Raw genomic sequence first — 21,218 nt, forward strand, 5'->3', positions numbered from 1 at the left:
CAGGATGCCTTGCCAGCACGTGGCACAAGGCCCGCTTCCAAGTTGTGGGATCGCCTGCTTAGGGAGCAGGGCTGGAGGCGTGCGGGGGGCTCCCGGCTCCTGGGCCTCCGCCGCTTCGTGGCTGCTCTTATAGGCGGCGTGGGGGTAGGCCGGCGTCTCCTGGCCCAGCCAGGTGCACTGTAGCCCCAGGGAGAGGAAGCCATGATCCACCATCGCCCTCAGAGCAGCTCCAAAAAAAAAAAAAAAAGCTGGGCCTCGGAAGAAGCCCATATGTTCCCATGGCAGAGAGTCCTAATAAGTGTGACTTTTTAATTGTATCTTTGATAAAAACAGATCTGTGGCAGCAGATAAGATGGAAGAGAAAGCAGCTGGGGAGATGGCGGCTCCCAGCCCAGGCAAGGAGCCTGCGCCACAGCATGGTGGCGCTGGCAGAGTGCCCTAGCATGGAGCTGGAAGACTCGGCCAGCTCCTGCTGGACCCATGGTTGCTTCCACTTAGAGGACCAAAGCAGGGGCTGGTATTGAAGTGTAGTGAGTGAAGCCACTGCCTGTGATGCCAGCATCCCATATGCCAGTCTGTCTTGGCTGTTCCACTTTCAATCCAGGTACATGACAGTGGCCTAGGAAAGCAGCAGACGGTAGCACAAGTGTTTGGGGCCTTGTGTCCATGTGGGAGACCCAGGTAAAGCTTCTGGCCTTGGGCTGGCTCAGCTCTGATCACTGTGGCCATTTGGGAAGTGAACCTGTTGATGGAAGATACTTGTTGTCTATAACTCTTTCAATAAATCTTTAAAAGGATGGAGAGGCCTTCCCACAGTGGGCCGAGGCCCTGGCTTGTCTGCATGCAAAAACTCATCCTCATGCCAGTCTGGTTTCAATGTTCCAAGCTCCAAAGGGTCTATGTTCACTGGGGACTTTTGTGCCTTCCATGTACAGGCTCATAGTCAAGAAGGTTCTAGAAGGATCCAGCTTCCCATTTCTGAGAGGTGCTGTTGCTGCAGGGTCTACCTGGGGAGCCCATGTGGCTTGTCCGACAGTGACTGGCCGTCCCTACTGGAGATCAGTCCCGTGGCCCTGTGGGCACACGCCTGCAGTGTTCTCTCCCTTTCCAAGGCCTTTGCAGCCAAGGCTAAGAAGCTGATTTTTTTTAAAGGTCTCCCCAGAAGAAGAAACAGGGCGGGCTGTTCTGGGGAGTTGCCCAGCTTCTCACTTGGCAAATGGGACTCCTCTGCTAAAGAGCCATTAGGCTTCTAAAAGCAGCTAAGTGAGAAGTGGAGTTGCCGGGAGGAGGCGGTGGCAGGGACGACAAGCTGCACAGGAAGGGGGCAGAGGATGGGGGTGGAAGCTGGACCACTGTCCAGACAGACAATCTTCCACTTGTTTACTTCCCAAATTGCCTTGACTGAGGCCAGAGTCCGGGCCAGGCAGAGGCCAGTGGCTCCATGTCCTCGCCTTGTGTGGCAGGGCTCCGATGACTTGGACCAGCTTCTGCTGCTTTCCCACGTGCAGAAGCAGGGAGCTGGAAAGGCATGCCTTATGCAGTTTTCCAAGTGGATTTACCGTTGGGAAAACAGCATGACCCTTCTTGTTGGCACCTGTTTGAATTCACCTCCCTTCCTGGTTCTTCTCTTGCTCAGGGAGGCCAGCTTTGTGAGTCTTACTCATTCAGGGACCACAGAGGGGGCGGTTTGCACTCGGGAGCTCTCCTGGGAGACGTCTAGAAACCCATCCCACCCGAAATGGGATCGGCCCCCTGCTGTAGGGGTGTGGATAATGACGCCCCACTCCGGCTGCCTCATCCTGCCAGCCCACATTTGATCAGCAAGGGCAGAGGCCACACTGGGAGTCGCGAGCAAAGGGTTAAGGAGCAGCCAGCTGGTGCCCTTGGCACAGCCTTTCAGTGAGGGTTCCTGGGGTCTGGCACTGTATTGTCATGCCCTTCACCCCGGCGTGGTTCCCGGCATGATGGGCAGGACTTGGAGTGGCTCCTGTCGCCTGGCTCACTGGTCTGCTGCTATAACCTGGGAGGATCCGAGATGGCCTGGTGGCAGTGCAGGGACCAAGGTGAGGGGTCAGATCACGGCAGGTGCAAGGTCTCCTCATCCACCTGGTGCCATCACCACTCGTGCCCTTCTGCAAACGGATCACACACAACTATGTGTGGCACCAGGATGGGAATAAGTGATCCCGGGCCAAGACCCTTGCATGACCCACATCTCATAGCATCTCCCCCAGGAAGAAAAAGAGCTGCTAAGTGTTGCAACAGAGAACAAGTTTTTAAAGGGAGCAAATTACCACGTGCCCACCTTTCTTCGTGGTGGTTTCCTTTCCCTCGCCTTATCCTCTCCTAGCCGACCCTCTTGCCCTGGGTCCTACACACGCACTGCCACAAGACTGGCACTGGAGTCTCCTGTGACTGGCCAGGGTTGGAGCTTTTGGCTTTGTATCACAGCGCCCCCTCGTGGTCTGCAGCTTATTTTTTTAAGCACCTGGGTTCACTCTGCTACTCCAGGGTGTCCTGTGACATGGTACCCATAAGGTCGGCTGTTTGGAAGTTGGGTCCCTCTCCCACAGTGACATGGCTCTTCCTTGAAGTCTATGGCACCTAACAGGCAGCGTTGCTACTACCTGGGGAAGTGCTATTTCCCTATAGGTGGCTATACACCGCTGGTTTGCCCATCGGCAGGGTGTGTGTGTGGTGGTGGTGGTGATGGGGGTCCAGATGAATGTGGCAACTGCTTAGGGGAACACAGTATGAGGGCAGTTCCAAATGCTCATGGAAAATGGAATGAAATAGAAAACTTGGGGATACAAGAAACTTAACCCATGCACAATCTGTACCCCCCATGAAGTTTTTGGAAGCCCCTTCATATGCATGGGCTTCAGCATTGTCCTGTCCCCAAATACGTCTTTAATTCCATTTCCTACAAACTTGCTGGAGCACGCTTGCACAGCTCTGGGAGCAGCCGAGGCCCCTGCCCTGAGGCGAGGAGGGGCTGCCTAGCAGCACGGACCTACCTGTGGGCTGGAACATGAGCATGTTCTGTGGAGAGGAGTGCACGGGCAGCGAGCGGGTCCTCTGCACTGAGCTGTGGCTGCGGCTGGGCATGCTGTTGCTGCCACCGGGGTTGGCGAACCACAGGTTCTGCTGGGAAGCATAGGAGGGAGGACCCCCGTTAGTCCAGGAACCCTGCGGCGGGGGATGGCAGCAGAGCCACTAGCTCCATCCCCCCACCGCACTGTGTGGATACAGGCTGGCGCCACCATGTGCCTGCACAGAGAGGGGGCTGCCTCCTACCACCAGCTTCACAGCCCTGTCCTCTAAACCCTCTTGATCACACCTGTTGCTTTTGCCTTTTTTCCCTACCACTTTCCAGGAAACGGGGGGGGAAAGTTCCAGAAATGCCTGCATTGAAGGACACACTTGAGCACTCATTGGATTGTCTTTGAGACTCTTGTCATAATGAACTCCCAGGCCCTGGACCAGAAACAGAACTTCCTGGCTGGCCAGGTGGTGGCCCAGCTCTGCTTGTGGACCATAGGTAGTGAGTCTGGGGAGGGAATCCCATCTTGCTCTCTAGTAGTGAGTCTCCTGTTTGAATCTGCATTGATTTGAAAGCTCTCGCATCCACTGCAACCGCCATGGCGGGGTCAAGGCCACAGCCAGGTGCTTCATGTGGCTGTCCCACGAGGATGGCAGGAACCTGAGCTTAGAGCACAGTAGCAAGCAGCTGCACCTCCCCCCATCCCGGGGTGCACCTGCGACTCGACTCCAGGCATTGGGCTTCTACTGTTGTCCCCCCTCGCCCAGCCCAGACTAACCTGCCTCCCTTGTTTCATGATGGTGGGGTTGGCTGCAGGGCTGCGCTGGTTGGAGCTTACAAATCCGCTGGTGCCCAGGAGGCCGAGGCGGGCCGAAGGGACGTTCCGGGAGGGAATCTGGTACTGACGCGGGTTCCGCCGGCCCATGCCGCCGCCCACAGAGCCGGCCGTTGGCAGGGAGTTGGACTGCCCAAAGCCGCGGCTGGGGGAGGGGACAGAGAGAGGGCCATCGGTCACGCCATGTGTCTGGGAGGGTCACGAACACATCTGGTGGCAGCTGCTCACTGTGTGGCCGGCGGGGACTCACAGCGCTGCACCCTGAGCCCCTGGAAGGCTAATCAGGATGCCCTCTGCCACCTCCCACCATGGGTGTGAGGAGGATGCCCTGGTCCTCACAGCGAGATGGCAGCAGAGCCAGGGCTTCAGCTGGGGCGTGACCGGGTCCTGGTGCCCTTTCTGTCCATCACTGGGTCTGTGGGGATGGCCTTGCAACAGTGGCCTGTGAATCCTACCCAGACTTGCTGAATTGGCTCCAAGGCTCCCCGAATGGATGGATGGATGCGGCTGTGCAATTGCAATGCTCACCCCAGACCAGAGCTCCAGCCCCATCTGCGGGCCTTGAGTGGCAGGGACACGGGAGCAGAAATGACGCCGTGTACATACAAGGGCACAGTGGTCCTCGGTGCACAGCCGGCCCTGCAGAGGTGGGCCCTGCGAAGGCGGCTTGGGAAGCTTGGTGCTTTTCCCTGGGTCGGGGTAAGGAGGCTGCTGCTGCCCCCTCGGGTCGGGTGATCTCAGCGCTGAGGAACTCAACGCGCCTCAGGTTCTGGGAGGTGAGGCGGCAGCCAGCGGGGTTTCAGGAACCAGCACATTCTTTCCAGCCCAAGTCAGCTCGAGTTACTGGCTGGCCACAGCTGCTTTGGGTGTGCGGCCGCAGGCGGCCACTAGAGGGAGCAGGCTCGCCTTCGTGGCCGCGCTTCCTGGAGATGTGCAGACCCGACTGAAGCAGCTTGGGAGGTGAGCCACCTGCCACACAGTCATTTCCCAAAGGGGGAAATGAAGGGCCTGGTCAACTGGCTCGTGCTGCAAGCGGCTCTAGGACCCCGGAAGATGCGGCTCTATTCCTCAGGATCCCCCACTTTCTGAGGGAGGGAAGAGAATTCAAGGCTCGCCCCCCCACCTCAGGACTTCATGGCCAATTCTGGATTCCAGTCAGAAAGTGGTGACGAGGGGGGCCCACCCAGGTAGTTCTTGTTCTCTTTGCAAATCTTTTCCCTTCTCGGAAACTACATGCCTTACTAATATTGGGATATCTGAAAAGTGAATTTTGAGCCTTCTCCCCACTCCCTTTCCCTAAATGATCGAAACTCTGAAACTCTTGGTTTGAAAGAAAAAAATCAGGGCAGGCCCAGGACAGGCGGATCCCGATGGATGTTTCTATTAAGCCAGAAAACCCTATCTTTTGGGCTCCTCAGTTGGGCGTGCTGGCGACCTGGGAGAATTTAGCACTCGGCTAAGATTTTTCCTGATTGTACAACACTTTTTCTCAGTAGTTTTTGGTCAGGTTTTTAAGAAAGTTTTTGCATGAGTCACCCCAATTATCTGCATTTTAACACTGTCTCATGGGTCCAGGATTCTGCCTGGGGACTTGGGGTCTGTGGGGGAAATGAACAGGTTCCGAGGGTTCCTAGCGAGGCCATTGGTTGGTCATTAGGTGGTGGCCAGCTTGTTCAGGGGCTGTGGCTACAGACAGCATGCATCAGCTGCTGGGTGGCTCTGGGTTTTGGCTGGCTGGAATATTCCTGCTTCTTGTGGGCAGGGACCACAGCGAGCCGAGTCCACTTCCCTTTCTCATTCTTTTTTTCCTCCTGCCCACCTGTGTCTGTCCTCTGGCTTTCTCAAACTTGGTCACATTATGTTGAGATGCATGACAAACCTTTGATGGAATAGCATCAAGAAGGACCAGTTCATTGAGCATCTGTGGTCGTGCACAGAGGCCGGGTACAGTGACCGTGGTATTGTTGGAGATTTGGGCTTTCAAAGGAAACCCCCAGCAGCACGTGATCCCAGAGGAGACCCAACAATACGCCACTGGCCATCCACAACTGATGACCAAGTTCATTCTTACTGAGTCAGTAACTTAGGGGTTAGCCCACTGCGGCTTTACTCAGAAGTGGAGAGGGGTCTGGGTGGGACTCTGATGTGTCAGCAGGCTGACAGGTCCCAGGGAGCAGGCCTGACCTTTTACCTGAATCACTGGACCCCTGAGGGGTAGGGTGGGCGCAGGTGGTAGCCCCATCCACAATAGGCTGTTGTTTTTGGAGGGCTTGGAGTTGGCAAGAAAGAGAGCTGCCGTGTCTGACCTTACTGTCTAGTTTTTTGTCCTTTCTAAAAAACATACGTTATTCATGGGGCTGGTGTGGTGGTATATCAGGCTAATCTTCCATCTGCAACATCAGCATCCCATATAAGCACAGGCTCAAGTCCTGGTGCTTCACTTCCAATCCAGCTCCTTGCTGATGGCCTGGGAAAGCAGTGGAGGATGTCCCAAGGCCTTGGGAACCCTTTACTCCGTGGAGGACCCTGGAGAAGCTCCTAATTGGCTCAGCTCTGGCCATCGTGGCCATTTGGGGAGTGAACCAGCAGTTGTAAGATGTCTACCTTTCAAATAAAAATAAATCTTTGAAGAGACACTTTATCTGAAAGGCAGACACAGACCCAGCAATCCTTCCTCCCCACATGCTTGCCACAGCCAGGGCTGGGTCAGGGCTTAGGCCAGAAGCTCAGAACACAGCTCAGTTCTCCCACGTTGGTAGCAGGTACCCAGGCAGCTGAGCTTTCCACCCACTGCCTCTCAGAGTTCACATCAGCAGTCAGGCAGTACTGAACTTGGTTCCCCTGCCGTGGACACAGGTACCCCGAGCTGCATTTTAACCCTTGTCACTTGTCTGTTGCTGGACCATCCCTCTGCTCCTTCCATCATGAGACCATGAGAGGTGGCTGGCCCCTGTCATTGTGAAGAGCCCAGCTCTGGAGCTGGCCTAGTGGGTCCAGATCCCGGGTGGCCCTGCTCGCTTGCACATTGGGATTAATACAAGGGAATATCAAAAAGTTTGTGGAAATGGCATTAAGAGACACTTGCTTTGGTTCAAAACAAATTTTGGAAAGCCATGCACATTTCCCCTGAGTCTAAGACCCCTTGAACGTACGGATCTCAAAAGTTTTTTTTAACACCAAAGTCAACCTGATCCTTTAATTCCATTTTCTATGAACTTTTCATAATAGCAGCCCTACCTTGTAAGGTTACTGCAAGAATAGGCATGCAGTAAGTGCCACATAAATGTTTGCTTAATAAATGACAGTGCTGTATATGCTAAAATGGGATAATGCTTTGGTTTTAAAATTCAGCTTTCATGAATACTCCTCACAAACTCCAACAGGCCTTATCATCTTTAAATAATACAAAACAGTGATGTTTTTAAAGCATACTTATGCAAATAAATGCCCAAAATCTTTCACAACACAGACAGAACCTTCTATATTTGCACTGAGAAATGGAATTCGGAGACTTTTTGGTGCCAGGGAAGAAATGATTATCTGCCCATGTTTTAGAATGTAAAGTAGAATGTTAATTCCCCCATCCCCAGGATGTTTGCATTATCATAAAACAATTCCCTATCATTGTTCAAGGCCTACCTCAACAGTCACCCACCCTTTCCTTAATTTCTCCCTCAAAGTTCTGGTGAAATTCCCCTCTCCAAGGCAATTGGCTTCCTTGATTGAAATCCCTCTTGAGGGAAGGTGTCCTGAGGCCAAGCTGATTTTTCAGCTGCGTGCAGGTGGCTCAAAGGACTAAGGAAAGTCAAGAATGGTGTTGCTCTGCCATGACGGGCAGTGTGGACCGAAATAGACCAGTGTTGGGAGCTTCACCCTGCCACCCACTATAATTAGCTTGTCTGCAGCGAGAAGGTGGAAAAAAATGTACACTCCACTGAAGCTATGGGGAGAGCAGCTGGCACTGTCCTTCCCAGAGTCCCCCCTTGGTGGGTAAACTGCCAGGCAGTCACCCTGTCCCCCTGCTCTGCTCTTGGCTGCACAAGTGAACCAATATCATCATTCTGACAATGTCCATTGAATTACCAAAGCTCTCCTAGGGATGCATGTTCTCGCTATGGCCTCTTCCAAACCCCACCTGCTTGAGGAGTGAGATCGTGACCAATGCCCGACACCATGTCCTCGGCCTCCATCATGCCCCAACTTGCCAGAACCTCAGGAGTCCAGGAGGCCATGAGGTACCCAAGGGATCCATTGCACATTACCAAGAAATCACAACGTACTTTCTTTGCTGTCGATATCCTGATATGTCTAGAAGGGTTTTCCGAGGGAAAGACCGAAAGAGCTTCTGCACCTGCTGTTTCCATGACAACAATCTTTTTTTCTGTGTCTCTGTGAATGCCTGCAAAAACAAACAGGAGTCTTATATGGATAGTGCAGCCTGACATGGAGAGACGTGTGATTAATAGGGGGGACACGCTGGCATCCCTGAAATCGCCTTCCCTTCATCTGTTCCCATCCTGGCCCAAACAGCAGTCTATTTTAGTTTGGAAGTCACCTGCACTGAAAATTCAGGTTGCCATCGGCGGTGCCCGGGAAGCTGTGCGCCGTAAGCTGCCACAACCCTCATGTCAGGGTGCGGTTCCACCCCCACCCCGCTCTGGGACTCAACTCGAGCACGGATTGTGAAACAGATTGTCAAATACTCTGGCTTTTGCAGGCTCCCTGTGTTTTTGTAATTAATGGAAATTTAAAACTCACTCCAAAAAAGAAAAAGAATCTGTGCATGATGTGGTCAGTACGGCTTCGAAGCACAGAGTTCATTCTCTGCTCTTCCGGGCTCTGCTGAGAAGTCTCCAGCCCAGACGCCTCCTGTGCACCCGCCTGGACCTCAGGTTTAGGGAAATGAAGAAACCTGACACATTTCCACGTCTGTCTTAAAAACGAAGTGTGGGGACACAGGGTTCTGGGGCGCAAGTGCGGACTCTCACCCCAAGGAAGCGATGGAATGCAGCGAGTCTGTTTGCAGCAGGGCCCACCTTGGTGCTGTTCCATGGACTGGACATGCTTTCTCAGAGGCAAGGGCACCGGAAAACACATGGACCCTTCCCCCCATGTTGAGCACCCGAGCACACTGAGGGAGATCCATCAGCTCATCTCAGTGATGCGGATGAGAAACCATTCCCAAGTACTTTCGTCAACAAGGCCGGACTCTGTTAGCAATAATATTTTACTTAGAGGAACAGACTCAATGACTAGTTTCCTTACAGGAAATAACCTTTAAGTGGGGGGAAAAAGCATCAGGAGAAGAAAATGAAGCTTAAATTCTTTAAGCACCCACACACAGGGGAGCTCTATGGGCAAAAGCAAAGAGCCAGGACCATACTAGGCATCACGGTGTGACATCCTTCCTGGGTGACTCAGCTGGTAGCCAAGGAGAGTATGCATCGAGCAGGGCCAACAGGCCAAGCGTCACCATCTGAGGAAGAGGTCAGAGCCCCTGCATGTGCGAGGTGGGTGGTCCCATGCCTCTCTGTCATCACCCCTCTCCTGTGTGATGGCTGACCCGTGTCCATCCACACTGGCAAAGGCAGGTGCTTCTTCCAGACTAGGTCAGTGAGGGAGGGAACAGACTCTGCTTCTGGCCAACCCATGAGATGATGAGGGTGGTATCTAGGACAGGAGAGTCCAGGCCAGTGAGCTGGAGGAAGGTCTGGATACAGACAGGCAGGGCTAGGTGGTGTGCACACCCTTTGGCAAGTTCCTCCACCCAAGGCTCAGCTCCTTCTGGAGATAGAATACCCTCCTTTCCTACCTGCCAAGGGACATTGTGGACCACACCGGCAAGGCGCTCTGACCATGTTGTAGCAGGTGCTTTGTTAATAACCAACTGACTCCTGCAGCATCCAGGACACACAGCCTCTCCCACGGTGGTGGCAGTGAGGGTTGACACCTTCAGAGATCAGCTCTCTCCCCTAGCACCTGTGGCAGCAGCTTCTGCCAGACAGGGCTGTGGTGAGAGGGGCTGGCCCCTTCTGCAGGGTCACGTATGACCTAGCAGCGAGCAACTGGAGCTTGGTTGTCCCTGGCTCCAAGGGTTCCATGGTGGAGGAGCTGCTAGGAGTTGGATGCCTGGGATCTCAGTGCAGGACCATGTCGGGGCCTGGGGGAGGCTTCCTCACAGTACTGGAGAGAAGGGGAAAGAGTCTAGCCTATGGATGGTCTGGGTTTGGGGGTCTGGGTTTGGGAGTGCCCCATCTCCTTTCAGTCCACAGCCGCATCCACCCAGGGCCACATGGTTATAAATGTCCCCTGCTGCAGCTCAAAAGGCAAAGGCTGAGGAAGGGGACTGGCACTTGGTTCACAGGACCACTGCAAGATGGCAAGGGATGCCTGGGCCTGTGGTGCTTGTCCTAGCTCAGCTTGGAGCTTCTTGGCCCTGCTCCAAGGAGGAGGAGCTGGGACAACAGGGTGGCAGCTCAGCTTAGTCCACACCTCCCTGGCTCAAGCCAGCTGGACAAGGGCATGTAGCAGGCAGGCTCTGAAAGGCAGGCCTGTCCGGCCCAGGCTAGGCTAACCCCAGCCAGGATGGAGCCACTGCTGGCTGTCTCAGCAGGGCCTCCCAGGGCGGGCGCGTTTGCCCACACGGAGCAACCCCAGGCGGTGGAAAATTATTCAGAGGCCTTTCCTCTTTCTCCCACTACAATAATAAAAGGAGGCCTTGAGCAACATTTTCCTTTGCATCCTGACAGGGAATTGGGTAGGCAGATGCGTCATGAGCTCTTTCCTGTCCATTACCTGCCCCCTCCATGGCCGCCAGCAGAGCAGACCACACGGGGCCACCTTGGCCCTGTACCACGGGGAAGAGGGGTTACTACTGGGAGAGACAGACCTGAGGTGCAGGGTGCCTGGGAGGGTTGGGGACATGCCAGACCAAGGTATGGGGGCTGGGGTGGACCAGTGGGATGCCTGTGTGCAGTGCAGTAGGGGGTAGCCGAAGGATGACCTGTCGCCTTAATCTCCCAGGCCCAGTAGAGCTAAGACCAGGTGCAAGGTCACCTGGCCCCACGTGGAAGACTGTTACTGAGAGTAGAGGAGGCCAGAGAGGAAGCAGAGTTCTTGGTTGCCTTTTTTGGGGGGTAGGGTGGAGTGGAAGCTGTCCTTTGACCTCTCACACCCCTTCCAACAACTGCCTGCTCAAAGTGTCCTCCTGTGTAACTCAAGGTGGAGCCTTTCTCTGTCCCCACCCAGCCCAGGGTAATGATCTACTTGGGCGCCAGGCTGCGCCTCACTGACCAAGTCTTTCCTTTCCCCAGCCTCTAGTGGCTCTCCTAAGGGCTGCCCCAGTGCGCTGTGGCCTCTGTCCTGAGCCCTGGGCATTGTGGACAGGTGGCCTGTCTGTCTGAGCTGCTCCCCTCACACCTGGAGCTGTGTAGCTGGGGCTCAGGCCCAGGGATCACGGTGGCCCATGGGATGGCACTGTCCTTCTGTCACACCCTGCTAATCAGACACGTGCAGGGTCAGGATCCACAATAGAAGAGGCAAACCATGTTCCTCTCTTCTACAAACAGTACTTGAACAAGCCTTTCGGTGGAGGCCTTTGGTGGGGCAGTGTGGTCCAAGGCCAAACCATTCTCCCTCCATGTCCCTCAGGGCCAGCCATCAAGGCAGGTGCCACCCAGCTGGGCCCAGGGGGCTGTGCAGCTTTGCACATGAAGCCTGCACCTCCAGTGGTCCTTCCAGCCAACCTGAGTCCACCTCCAGTGGAATCCTTGCTATGAGAAATGCCAAGCAACGGACACCAGAGCAGCCCTCTCCGACTATACACTCCTTACCCACTCCCTGCAGTGTCCTTGCATGGAAAGGCCAAAAATACACAATTGTCAAGAGAGAGGTTTAAACCCCTCTGCTTCCCCCTGCCTTCCTGGGCTTCCAGTGTCAGGCGCTCACCACCACCTGCCCCTGTCTCGGCAGGGGGCACCCTTTGGATGCTCTGTTAGGTGGCAGGCTGCCCTGGTTTAGTTCTGCCCCAGCTGTTAGACTCAGCAATTGCCCACCCCATTTACCCCTGTCCCACCCTCACTGGCCACTGAAAAGATCATATCCCAGAAACTAATTGTAAGCCCTGGGGAGGAAGGCCACGCTATGAGAGCCATCCCACTCACCTCATGAATCAGACACTTGTCTATGAGCTGTAAATAGGAACTTATATTTTCCTCATCAGGCCTGCAGACCAGGAGTTGTGTGCACACTGCGAATGAGAGCGGAAGGATTAGAACGAGGTACACCCACGCCACCCGCTGAGCTCTGTCTCTCGGGACTGACTTTTCCAGAGTTGTGTGTGCCCGCGGCTTTACGTCAGGTTCATGGTCAAGGCCAAGAGGCTCCTCATTCCCCGGAAGTCATGTCCCCACCCCCACCCCACATGCCATGGAGCCCTGCTTCAAGGAGCCCCTTGAGTTAATTCCAGGCATGCCGTACTATATTAAGCCTGCAGCAACCACTGCATTGAGAGGGAGGGAGGAAGGAGGGCCATGAGCATTGGCTCTGGCTTTGAAAGTGGCTTGGTGAGAACAGCCAGTGGAGTGTCAGGGGCCATTGATGCTATCCCAGAGTCACAGGTAGCCCTCTGGTCAGGTGCAGGGCTGGGGCATGTGTGTGGGTGGGCTAGCCCCTTTTTTGAACTGAGGCATGCATGAGAGCAGATAAACCTGTCCTCAAAGGGTGGCGCCCAGTTACACACACAAGGCTTCCGGCACACCCAGGCCAACCTGAGTGAGGCACAGTGGAGTTGGTACGTGGGTGCTGCTGATGCATGCCCTGGATTCCTCCTGACCACATGAGGGTGCCCATTCTCTTATCAGAGCCCCACAGCCCTGGTGGTCTTGACCAGGAAGGAGCGGGTGGGTAGGCAGGCAGTTTGGGGAGAACAGGGCGCTCCCTGGCTGTTAAGCTGGAAGGGAAGCCAGGAATTCTCTCCTGGTATACTAGATATGCATGACCGGAAGTCGTGTTTGGAGGTGTATGTGTTTATGTGTTGGGGAGGGGCTGTTCCCACTGCAACTCCAAGGCTCAGACATCCATTTCTTTTGCTGACAACTTGGTTCCTCAAAATGGTCTGGAATAGGGGACAGTATGGGAGAAAAGCTGGTTTCCCCTTCCCCAAGGAAAAGGGTCAGTATTTACAAAGTTTTTTAAAAAGTGGAGAGTTCCTGGGAGGCAGCCATTAAGCTCTAGTTATTGTAGCGTTGCCTCTTTCCAGAGGGGCACCTAATAAGGGTCTGGGCCATGTGGAGGGACCACGCTATAGCTTCCAACCCGCCCTGCAGGCAGGCAGCTGGTGGCAGCGGCCAGGGAGTGCTTGACTAACCTGGGTTGGAATCTAACTTTAGATACTGGTGTCATCCTTCAGTTTGTGCACCAAATACTGGTCAAGCACCCAGCAGGAGCCGGGTAACACGCTACAGGAAGGTCATGCCGTGGCTAACAAAAGTAGCTGGACAGTGCTGAAAATGAATGGAGATGGCCAGGCAGACAATGGCAAATTGGGTGCAGACAAGGAGAACCACAGGGGCTGTGTGCTTGTGAGGGGTCCCTTACCCCATGCAGGGGATCGGGCTGCCTTAGTGGAGAGTACGTGAGGACCCAGCCAAGATCTGACAGAGGTGGCATCATGGCACAGGTGCAAAGGATGGGGTGAGGAAGGCATCTTTTGGACCAGGCCAGCCCGCCCGGGTATTCGGGTTGTGTACTATACACGCTCCCAGGTGAGAGCCTGCTGCATCTCTTGAGACTGGGTACCATTCTTGCAATTTCCACTGAGACTTCCCATGCAGGAGTGGTGGGGGCGGGGAGAGGGCTTGCTCCATCTTGAGCACCTAAAAAAGCACAGACTGGTAGAGAGCCACCTGCTGGGTCAGCTCAGGGGGGCAACTCAGCCTGTGTGCCAGTTTCTCCTCCTCCATGGAATGGAGCCACATAGAGGGTTAGAATAGAGATCCATGACTGGCATACCCGGACTCCATTCAGGAACCCCACTAGAGGTCCATTTCTGGGGTGCCAATAGCTGCAAAGAATCAGCATGTGGCAGTCAGGGAGAAGATTCTAGGCCCCGAGGGTCAGAGGCCCTGGCCACAGGCCTGGACCCTTCCACACAGTGGTTGGGGTCTGGGGGGTTCCAGGGCTCTGGACTGGTTTCCCACCTGGCTTCTGGGGAGGGAGTGGCACCAGCCAAGAGGCTTGTTCCCAAGGTTATAGTTGTCAGAGTCCAGTTTTGCTTCCCCCAAGGTCATGGCTGACAGGAGGGAGAGAGCCAGAACCTGGACTTTGATCCAGGTAACCCCCTCTACCAACTCCCTCGCTCCTGGCAGCTGCAATTTCTGGGTTAGGGACTTATGCTAGGTGGGGATGTGGTTGGTGAGGGAGGACAGTACCTTTCCCCATGACACGTGTGAACTGCCCAGGTAGGTCCCCCTCTGGCAGGGGGGCAACGGCCAGCTCCCCATCACAGCTGCTCAGCTGGTGTGGCTGCAGCCCACCGCTGGCCCCAGCTGAGGTGTTGGCAGAGGCACTGCCAGCCGCGGCGCTGTCTTTGCAGTCGGGGCCCTGACTCTCCGGGCCCAGAAGTGAGGGCTGCTGTGAGGCTGGGGGTGACTCCCGGCGGTGAGCCTCTGGGGTGGCGCTCGGGGAGCTGTAGGCCTTGATGGGGGTCAGGATCATCTGGTGCAGCTCCTGGAGGGGGATACGCAGGCTGCCCCCCTCAATGATGTCCTGCACAATGAGAGGGAAAGGCTCCACATTAGCCCCAGGAACTGGACACAGCCCCCCATTTCCCCACAGCCCAGAGCTGCTTCCACATAGCAGCCATCAGCATCGTACTATTCTGACCTCAGCCCTGGGTCGGGGGAAAGCTTGGTGAATGCAGTGGAGACTCATGAGGCAGACACACAGGACCTGCAAATCACCTAGGGACACCAGCAGGCCAGGCCTGGCAGCTCCTCATTCCTGGCTTTGTAAGGCTGTGCACAGGCTAAATGAGTGTGCTTTCCAGGATCAGGAGCAAGGACACAACCCTCCCAGCCCAGAACAGCTAGGACATCACTGTAGAAGCCGGATGCAAGGGTTCTTCCTGGGGCCCTTCCATGGCCAGGAACAACGGCCTGATGACGTCCCGGAATGCAATCACATGGAAAGCCATCATTTCCACTCCTGACACCTTGCCAGTTGTGCCCCCACTGGCCTCCCCTACTCTTGCAGGAGGGGATGCTTGGGAGATCTGTCGTGGAGGTTGGTTCCAATTCTGGGCTTCACAGGACGCCAGCAGTCCAACCCTGCCCCTGGCAGAAGCCTGCTTTCTTGGGGGTGGGGTGGGGACCGGAAACAGAGCCTGGGGCTGAGCCTTGGCCCAGTTGGCAAGGAGGGCTTCTGAAGGAAGTCAATTTTAATTAGCCACGGGGATTGCTGCGGCCCTGGCCAGCACCACTAGACAACCTATTTCAGGGAGGAAGAGAGTCCAGGTTTCTTTGGAAACAGAAGGGTGTCCAAGGGCCCCTAGTGGCAGTTGTGCCTGGGTGGGAACAGGCACACGGCATGAGCTGGGCAGGGCCTGCATCAACCCCCATTTCCCTGTGCCTAGCCATCAGCACGTACCTGGCTGCCTTGACCTTGGACCTGGAACCCGAGCAGAGCATGGTACTGGGACTCTGGGAGGCAATCCTGCTGGCCCTACACCAGGAGAGCAGCTACTGCGTTTCCTGACCCTGGGATTCCTGGGGTACAGACCTCACTGCCCTGCACATGACTGTGGAGGGGACTGAACATGGGAGAAAAGGCCCTGTGAAGTCTGGGCAAGCAGGGTTGAGATCGCAGCAATGTCCTGCCCCAGCCAGAGGCAAGAGCCTCCTTGCCAGCATGCATCCCTTGCTTCCATAGCTCAGGTGAGAGGGAGAGGATTTGGTTTGGCTGAGAGCTGAACTCTAGGAAACATGTGTCTCGTGTTCCAATCTTACCTATTCTCCTTAGCTGGGGCTACTACACTAAACGGTAAACTCTGAAGGTGGCATATGCACCAGGATTGGGGCTGGCCGCTTTCTGTAAACTCAGGGAGGGTGGTGTTGTTAACACTTGGCTCCCTGCCTGTTTACTAGTCCCTGGCCTGTGTCTGCTGCCCTGGGAGCAGCACTGTTGCTGCCAGGGTCCTGTCCTGACTCACTACTACAGTGGATTCCTGAATTTGGTGCTGAGTGTCCACGTGCAGGAGGCAGAGAAATGACCCAAACAGAACTCAAGGGCATGCCCCACTACCATGGGTGGTAGGGACGAGTTCTCCATAGTGACAGACAGGAAGACCCCTTGAGGCCCTACACACGTGCACAGCGGGCCACCAAGCTCCCAACCGCCTGGAAAGCAGCCATTGAGGTGGGGGGTTGGGGGCGTCCTGATCCTTGCTCACTGTAACAGCAGGAAACAAAGTCTTGTTCATCTTGCACAGTCCTTGGGTTTCAGGGGAAGCTGGGTCTCTTGCTTTCCTGGGCCTGTGACAACACCAGTTGTGAACTGCTGAAACAGGGGTTCAGGGCAGCTGGAGAGTTCCCCTATGCTATGGGAGGCATCCCCAGTCCCACCTTTCCCCGGGGACTTCTCTCACAGCGGCCATTGAAGCCCATTCTTGCGTCCCTCCCCTGGCTCACCACCAGTCAGCCGTGGGGTTCTGCCATCATCAGCCGGGCACCTTCACGCATGACACACACAAAACAAGGAAGCTGAACTCCTTGCATTCAAGATGCCCCTGATGTCTGACGCCCTGGAGGGCAGCGGCTTTTGGCGCAGGGTGCTTCAGGCACATGAGAATGCCCCTGACTGCTACTGAGCCTGTGAAGGATAGCATTTCAGGAGGGGAGTGGCACAAAGGTGACAGCGGGGACCAGAGCAGTGAGGGAGTTGCCTGGGAGGGCCAAATACAGCTGTGAGTCTCCTTTTCCCAGGCCAGTGTTCCAAGCTCACTGATGGTTCACAGTCAGTTGGGGAGTGAGCTGAAAGGGCTAAACATCGGGAACTGACTGTATCATTCGAGGTGAGTGTTGAATAAGCTGCTTCAAACCCTTCTTTTTCTGCCATGTACTTTGAGACACATACATTTCCTTCCATTCCACAGCCAAATTCCCTGGGCCACAGGTTTTCACTTCTGTCCCTTCCCTCCCACTGCCCTAAAACACCATTTTCATAGCTACTATTGGCCAGAGGGCTGGCCAGTTCCAGGAGACAGCTTTCCAGTGCATGTGACCCCTCCCTGGCACCTGACAGGATTTCTTGCTCCCAGTATTCTCTGACCTTTGTACAGGGCTCTGCCCTAGTCACCGATGTATACTTTAGGGAGTACCAGCTGAGCCCTTCAAGCCCTCATGGTGCTCAGGGACTCCAGACCTGTCCCCCTACCCTCTGCCTGGCAAAGTTCACCACATCTAACAACCACCCAACATTATATTTCTCCCAGTGACTTCTACATTTTCTGTCTCCAGGTGCCACAACATCCAAGTTTAAACCACCGGACAACCACGGGACTTACCCCAAAGGCTCCGTCTCTTTCTCCTGGCAACCTCACTGCCTCTTTTGGGGTTCCTGGTCCCACCAGGACGTGCTCTAGTCTCCTGACCAACGTCTTCCGGCGGGCATTCCACCTTGAACCACAGTTGTGAGTGCCACACCAGGGAGATCATACATGACTACATCTCTGATGTGATGCACACCCCGAGCTCCCCAGCGGCGGGACCGAGATCACTCTCGCTTAAGCTCCAGTGGACAAGGGCAAAATTGAGGCCAAGCTGGCTGCTCAGTCAGTGTCCAGTAACTGAATGGAGGGGCCGGGACATGGCTCTCCTGCACCTACACCTGATTATGAACTAGCTCGGGTGGGGTCCTAGTGATCTCCGGGTTCTGTGTGATGTAAGAATGCTGCCGGCCTACAAGGGCATGGCGATGGCACCCCCGTCACGGGCCGAGGGTCGACTGAGGTGCTTGGCATGTGACTGCTCTAGGTCTGCCTCCGGGAATTGCAGGTTACTGATGAGCATAACTCCCAGAGGCTGAGCACCTCACAAACCTGCCCCATCGATCTCCTATAGGGCTAGTCCACAGAGACTGTGACGCAGCTGGGAAAATGCAGCACAGTTTTTCTCTTGGCCACCAGCTACCATCATACCACGTGTAATGTCTGGCATCTAAACCTTTGCACTCTGTGAGCCCAGGAGAAACCAGTTTTGGGTAGAGTCTACAGTATTCTTGGGGTGAAACCAGACACAGAGGATCTGGAAGTCAGGCACAGCAGGACCACTGCGGGCAGAGATTTCAGCTCAGGGCTCCAGGGAGAACGCACAACAGCTCCACCTGCTCTCCTGGGGGTGTGCTCCCGCGCAGCCACAGAGGCTGTGAAGGATGCTCTGAGAACCAGGGGCAAGGGAGATGCTCTTTCACCACAAGGCTTAGCAAGGAAATCCCTTAGGCACACAGGGGAACAGAAACATGAATAGACAAGGAGCCAGTGGCTTTCTCTCCTTCAGAGAATGGTTTCTCGTGTTCCAGACAGCCATAATCACTCTGCTACACAAGCTTTTTTGTAAAAGAGTTGGCATAAAGCTTAGAACCTCAGCCTTAAGCTCAGATTAGACCTCTCGGTTGCAATTTGTAACTCCACTTAGTTAGGAACAATAGAGGGGCAGGGGTGTAAGCCTCTGCCCTGTCTAGCCACCTCGGGTGGGCCTCTGACCTAGCAGCTGAAATGCCTGTGTTTCACACACTGGAGAGACTGCGGCCAATCCCTGGCTCTGGCTCCACCTTCCTGCTAATGCAGACCCTGGAAGGCAGTGGTGATAGCTCAAGTACTGGGACCCTGCCACCCATGCTGGAGACCTGGATTGAATTCCTAGCTCCTGGCTGCTATTGGTGTTTGTGAACGAATCAGTGGAGTGGGGGAGTTCTCTGCTCAATCTCATAAATATGTTTTCTTTTTAAACTGTCCTTATAAATTTAAATACATATAAGGGTACTTCAAAATGTTGGCCCAAAAATGGGATGAAAAGAATTTTCTAAGGCTGGCACATTGGTCCATATGGATGCTATTTCATGTCCCAGCTCCATGCCTGTGACATGAGAAGCAAAGATGGCCCAAAGCCTTGGGACCTTGCACCTGTGTGGGAGACCCAGAAGAGACTCCTGGCTCCTGGCTCCAGATAGACTCAATTTTGGCTATTGCGGCCATCTTTGGGGAGTGAATGAGTGAATGGAAGATCTGTCTGTCTCACTTTCTCTCTGTAAATCTGATCTGCCTTTCCAGTAAAAAAATCTTAAAAAAAATTTTTTTTTGGTGAAAAATTTTGAAATACATGTTCATGAGAGATCTTCAAGTAGTTAATGGAAAATGTACATTTTAAGAAAAAAGGAGGCATGGATATTTGCACGAAAATAAGTATCTTTACATTTTGCTTTCCCACAAGTGTTTCGAAGCACCCTTGTATATACTTACAACTTTATATAGTGTGTTTCAATCTATATACACACACCTCTGTAAGTTAAAAATATTTCCACTCCATTGAAAAAGTGTATGTGTTGGACCAGTGCGATGGCCTATTAGGGTAATCATCTGCCTGAAGCACCAGCATCCCTTAGGGTGCCAATTCGTGTCCCTGCTGTTCTACTCCCTATCCAGCTCCCTGCTGTGGCCTGCAGAAGTAGTGGAGAACGGCCCAAGACTATAGACTCTTGCACTCACATGGGAGACCCTGAGGAAACTCCTGGCTCTTGGCTTTGGATCAGCTTAGCTCTGGCCAGTGTGGTCATTTGGGAAGTGAACCAATGATTATAAGACCTCTCTTCTCTCCCCTCTAACTCTACCTTTCAAATAAAAATAAATCTGTAAAAAAAAAAAGTCTGTGCTATAAAACCTACTGTGGGCCTCCTTCCTGCCATACCCTATCACCTTCCAAAGACTCCCCAAATTTCTTGAAGAGACAACCATTGTGCTCTGCAGGCTACAAATACCCATGGCCCATTGCACTCACTGCCTGGGAGGTCCAATTTCAGAGTGGATACAACCCTGGGGCCCCTGTGCACAGTCCCCTTTGCACCCTAGGGGAAGTCATACCATTATCAAATGCTAAAAATGGCAGTCACCAAGATGACACAAACTCCGTGCAGGCAATATGGGTTAGCAAGTGGACTGAATGCTTCTGAAGAAACTCAGCACTTTTGTGACAGCTCCTGACCATTCCAGGTACCCATTCTGTTCAGGTACACCTGGAGACTGTTCTCCCCAGAGTGCACTATCGTGTCTGCTTTTGTGCACCTCGGGGGTGGACCCTGATGTGCACCTGTCAGAGCTAGGGTTATAGACACTCACTGTGGAAATGCCTGCAAGGAAGCACACCAGATAATCCCTCAGCTGCTGGGTCAGGATTCCTGCCTGACTCTCGGGTGAACACCTCTCTATTTCCACAGAGATAGCCAAGGGAGAAGCTAATGGATAGGGAAAGGGTATCATGGATGGCAACACATCCCAGCACTGGAGGGTCCATTCATCACAGGCAGCCTGGGACCATCGAGCATGGATGGGAACTTTTGCTTCCAAATCTTTTTTTTTCTAACTTTGGTAAGAAAGAGGAGAAACACTCCCAGTGAAGTCTGCCCCTGACATTTCATGGAGAACGCTTCTTGAGTCTGCTGGCACCTGCTGGAGGAACATTCCTTGCCCGGTGGGCACTTACCCTTTCCAATGACTTGAGGAGGTTCTGTCTCTCTTTGAGCTTTTGGATACTGATGACGATTTTGTGTCTCGCGCCTTTGGTTACATTCTACAATGAAACACAAGTGACAGTCCTGAAGCCCAACTCTCCACAGCAGCTGGAGACCCTAAGAGACTACTCAGAGCCATACTCGCCTCCCTGTTCCTAAACAGCTGCTGCACATCTACTTAGGTTTTTCCTTCAATTCCCCTAAACCCCTTCTCACCAAGAGTGCTACCTCCAGGGGGCTACACGTTCAAGGCCACCTTTTGGTTCTGACCAATAGCAGCCACCAAGCACATGAGCAATCACAGCCAGATATGTCCTTTAACAGATCATTTTTAGGTCACACACTCTTCTTTCTCACCAAACTTGGAGGCTTAATCCCCCATGGCCATCAGCCGCTTCCCCAGAGCGTCACCATGTTTAACCCTCATAGGGTGATGTGAAGCCCAGTGTTTTCTACATGTGACATCCTAGAATGTGGGATGGATGCTAGGCAGTGGTTCCTTTTTCACTCCCCAAAGGAAAATGAGAAGAGAAGCTAAGCTGTGCCCACAATCCAGTCATC

General features: G+C 54.0%; 1 protein-coding gene across 2 annotated transcripts in view; it reads right to left on the bottom strand.

The window, feature by feature from the left end:
• SAMD4A (sterile alpha motif domain containing 4A) overlaps positions 1 to 21,218 on the bottom strand; it is a 212,002-nt gene that overhangs the window by 5,372 nt on the left and 185,412 nt on the right. For both annotated transcript variants that reach the window (XM_040969586.1, XM_040969585.1), the window contains 6 exons: positions 20,630 to 20,716; positions 14,309 to 14,645; positions 12,041 to 12,126; positions 8,159 to 8,277; positions 3,822 to 4,023; positions 3,018 to 3,144 (listed from right to left, as the gene is read on the bottom strand). In XM_040969586.1, coding sequence (XP_040825520.1) covers positions 3,018 to 3,144; positions 3,822 to 4,023; positions 8,159 to 8,277; positions 12,041 to 12,126; positions 14,309 to 14,645; positions 20,630 to 20,716 — 958 coding nt within the window. The remainder of the gene's footprint in view (positions 1 to 3,017; positions 3,145 to 3,821; positions 4,024 to 8,158; positions 8,278 to 12,040; positions 12,127 to 14,308; positions 14,646 to 20,629; positions 20,717 to 21,218) is intronic.

The sequence above is a fragment of the Ochotona curzoniae genome, unplaced genomic scaffold, assembly GCF_017591425.1.
Source record: "Ochotona curzoniae isolate NIBS_2020 unplaced genomic scaffold, NIBS_Ocur_1.0 scaffold_4701, whole genome shotgun sequence".
Taxonomy (NCBI): Eukaryota; Metazoa; Chordata; class Mammalia; order Lagomorpha; family Ochotonidae; genus Ochotona; species Ochotona curzoniae.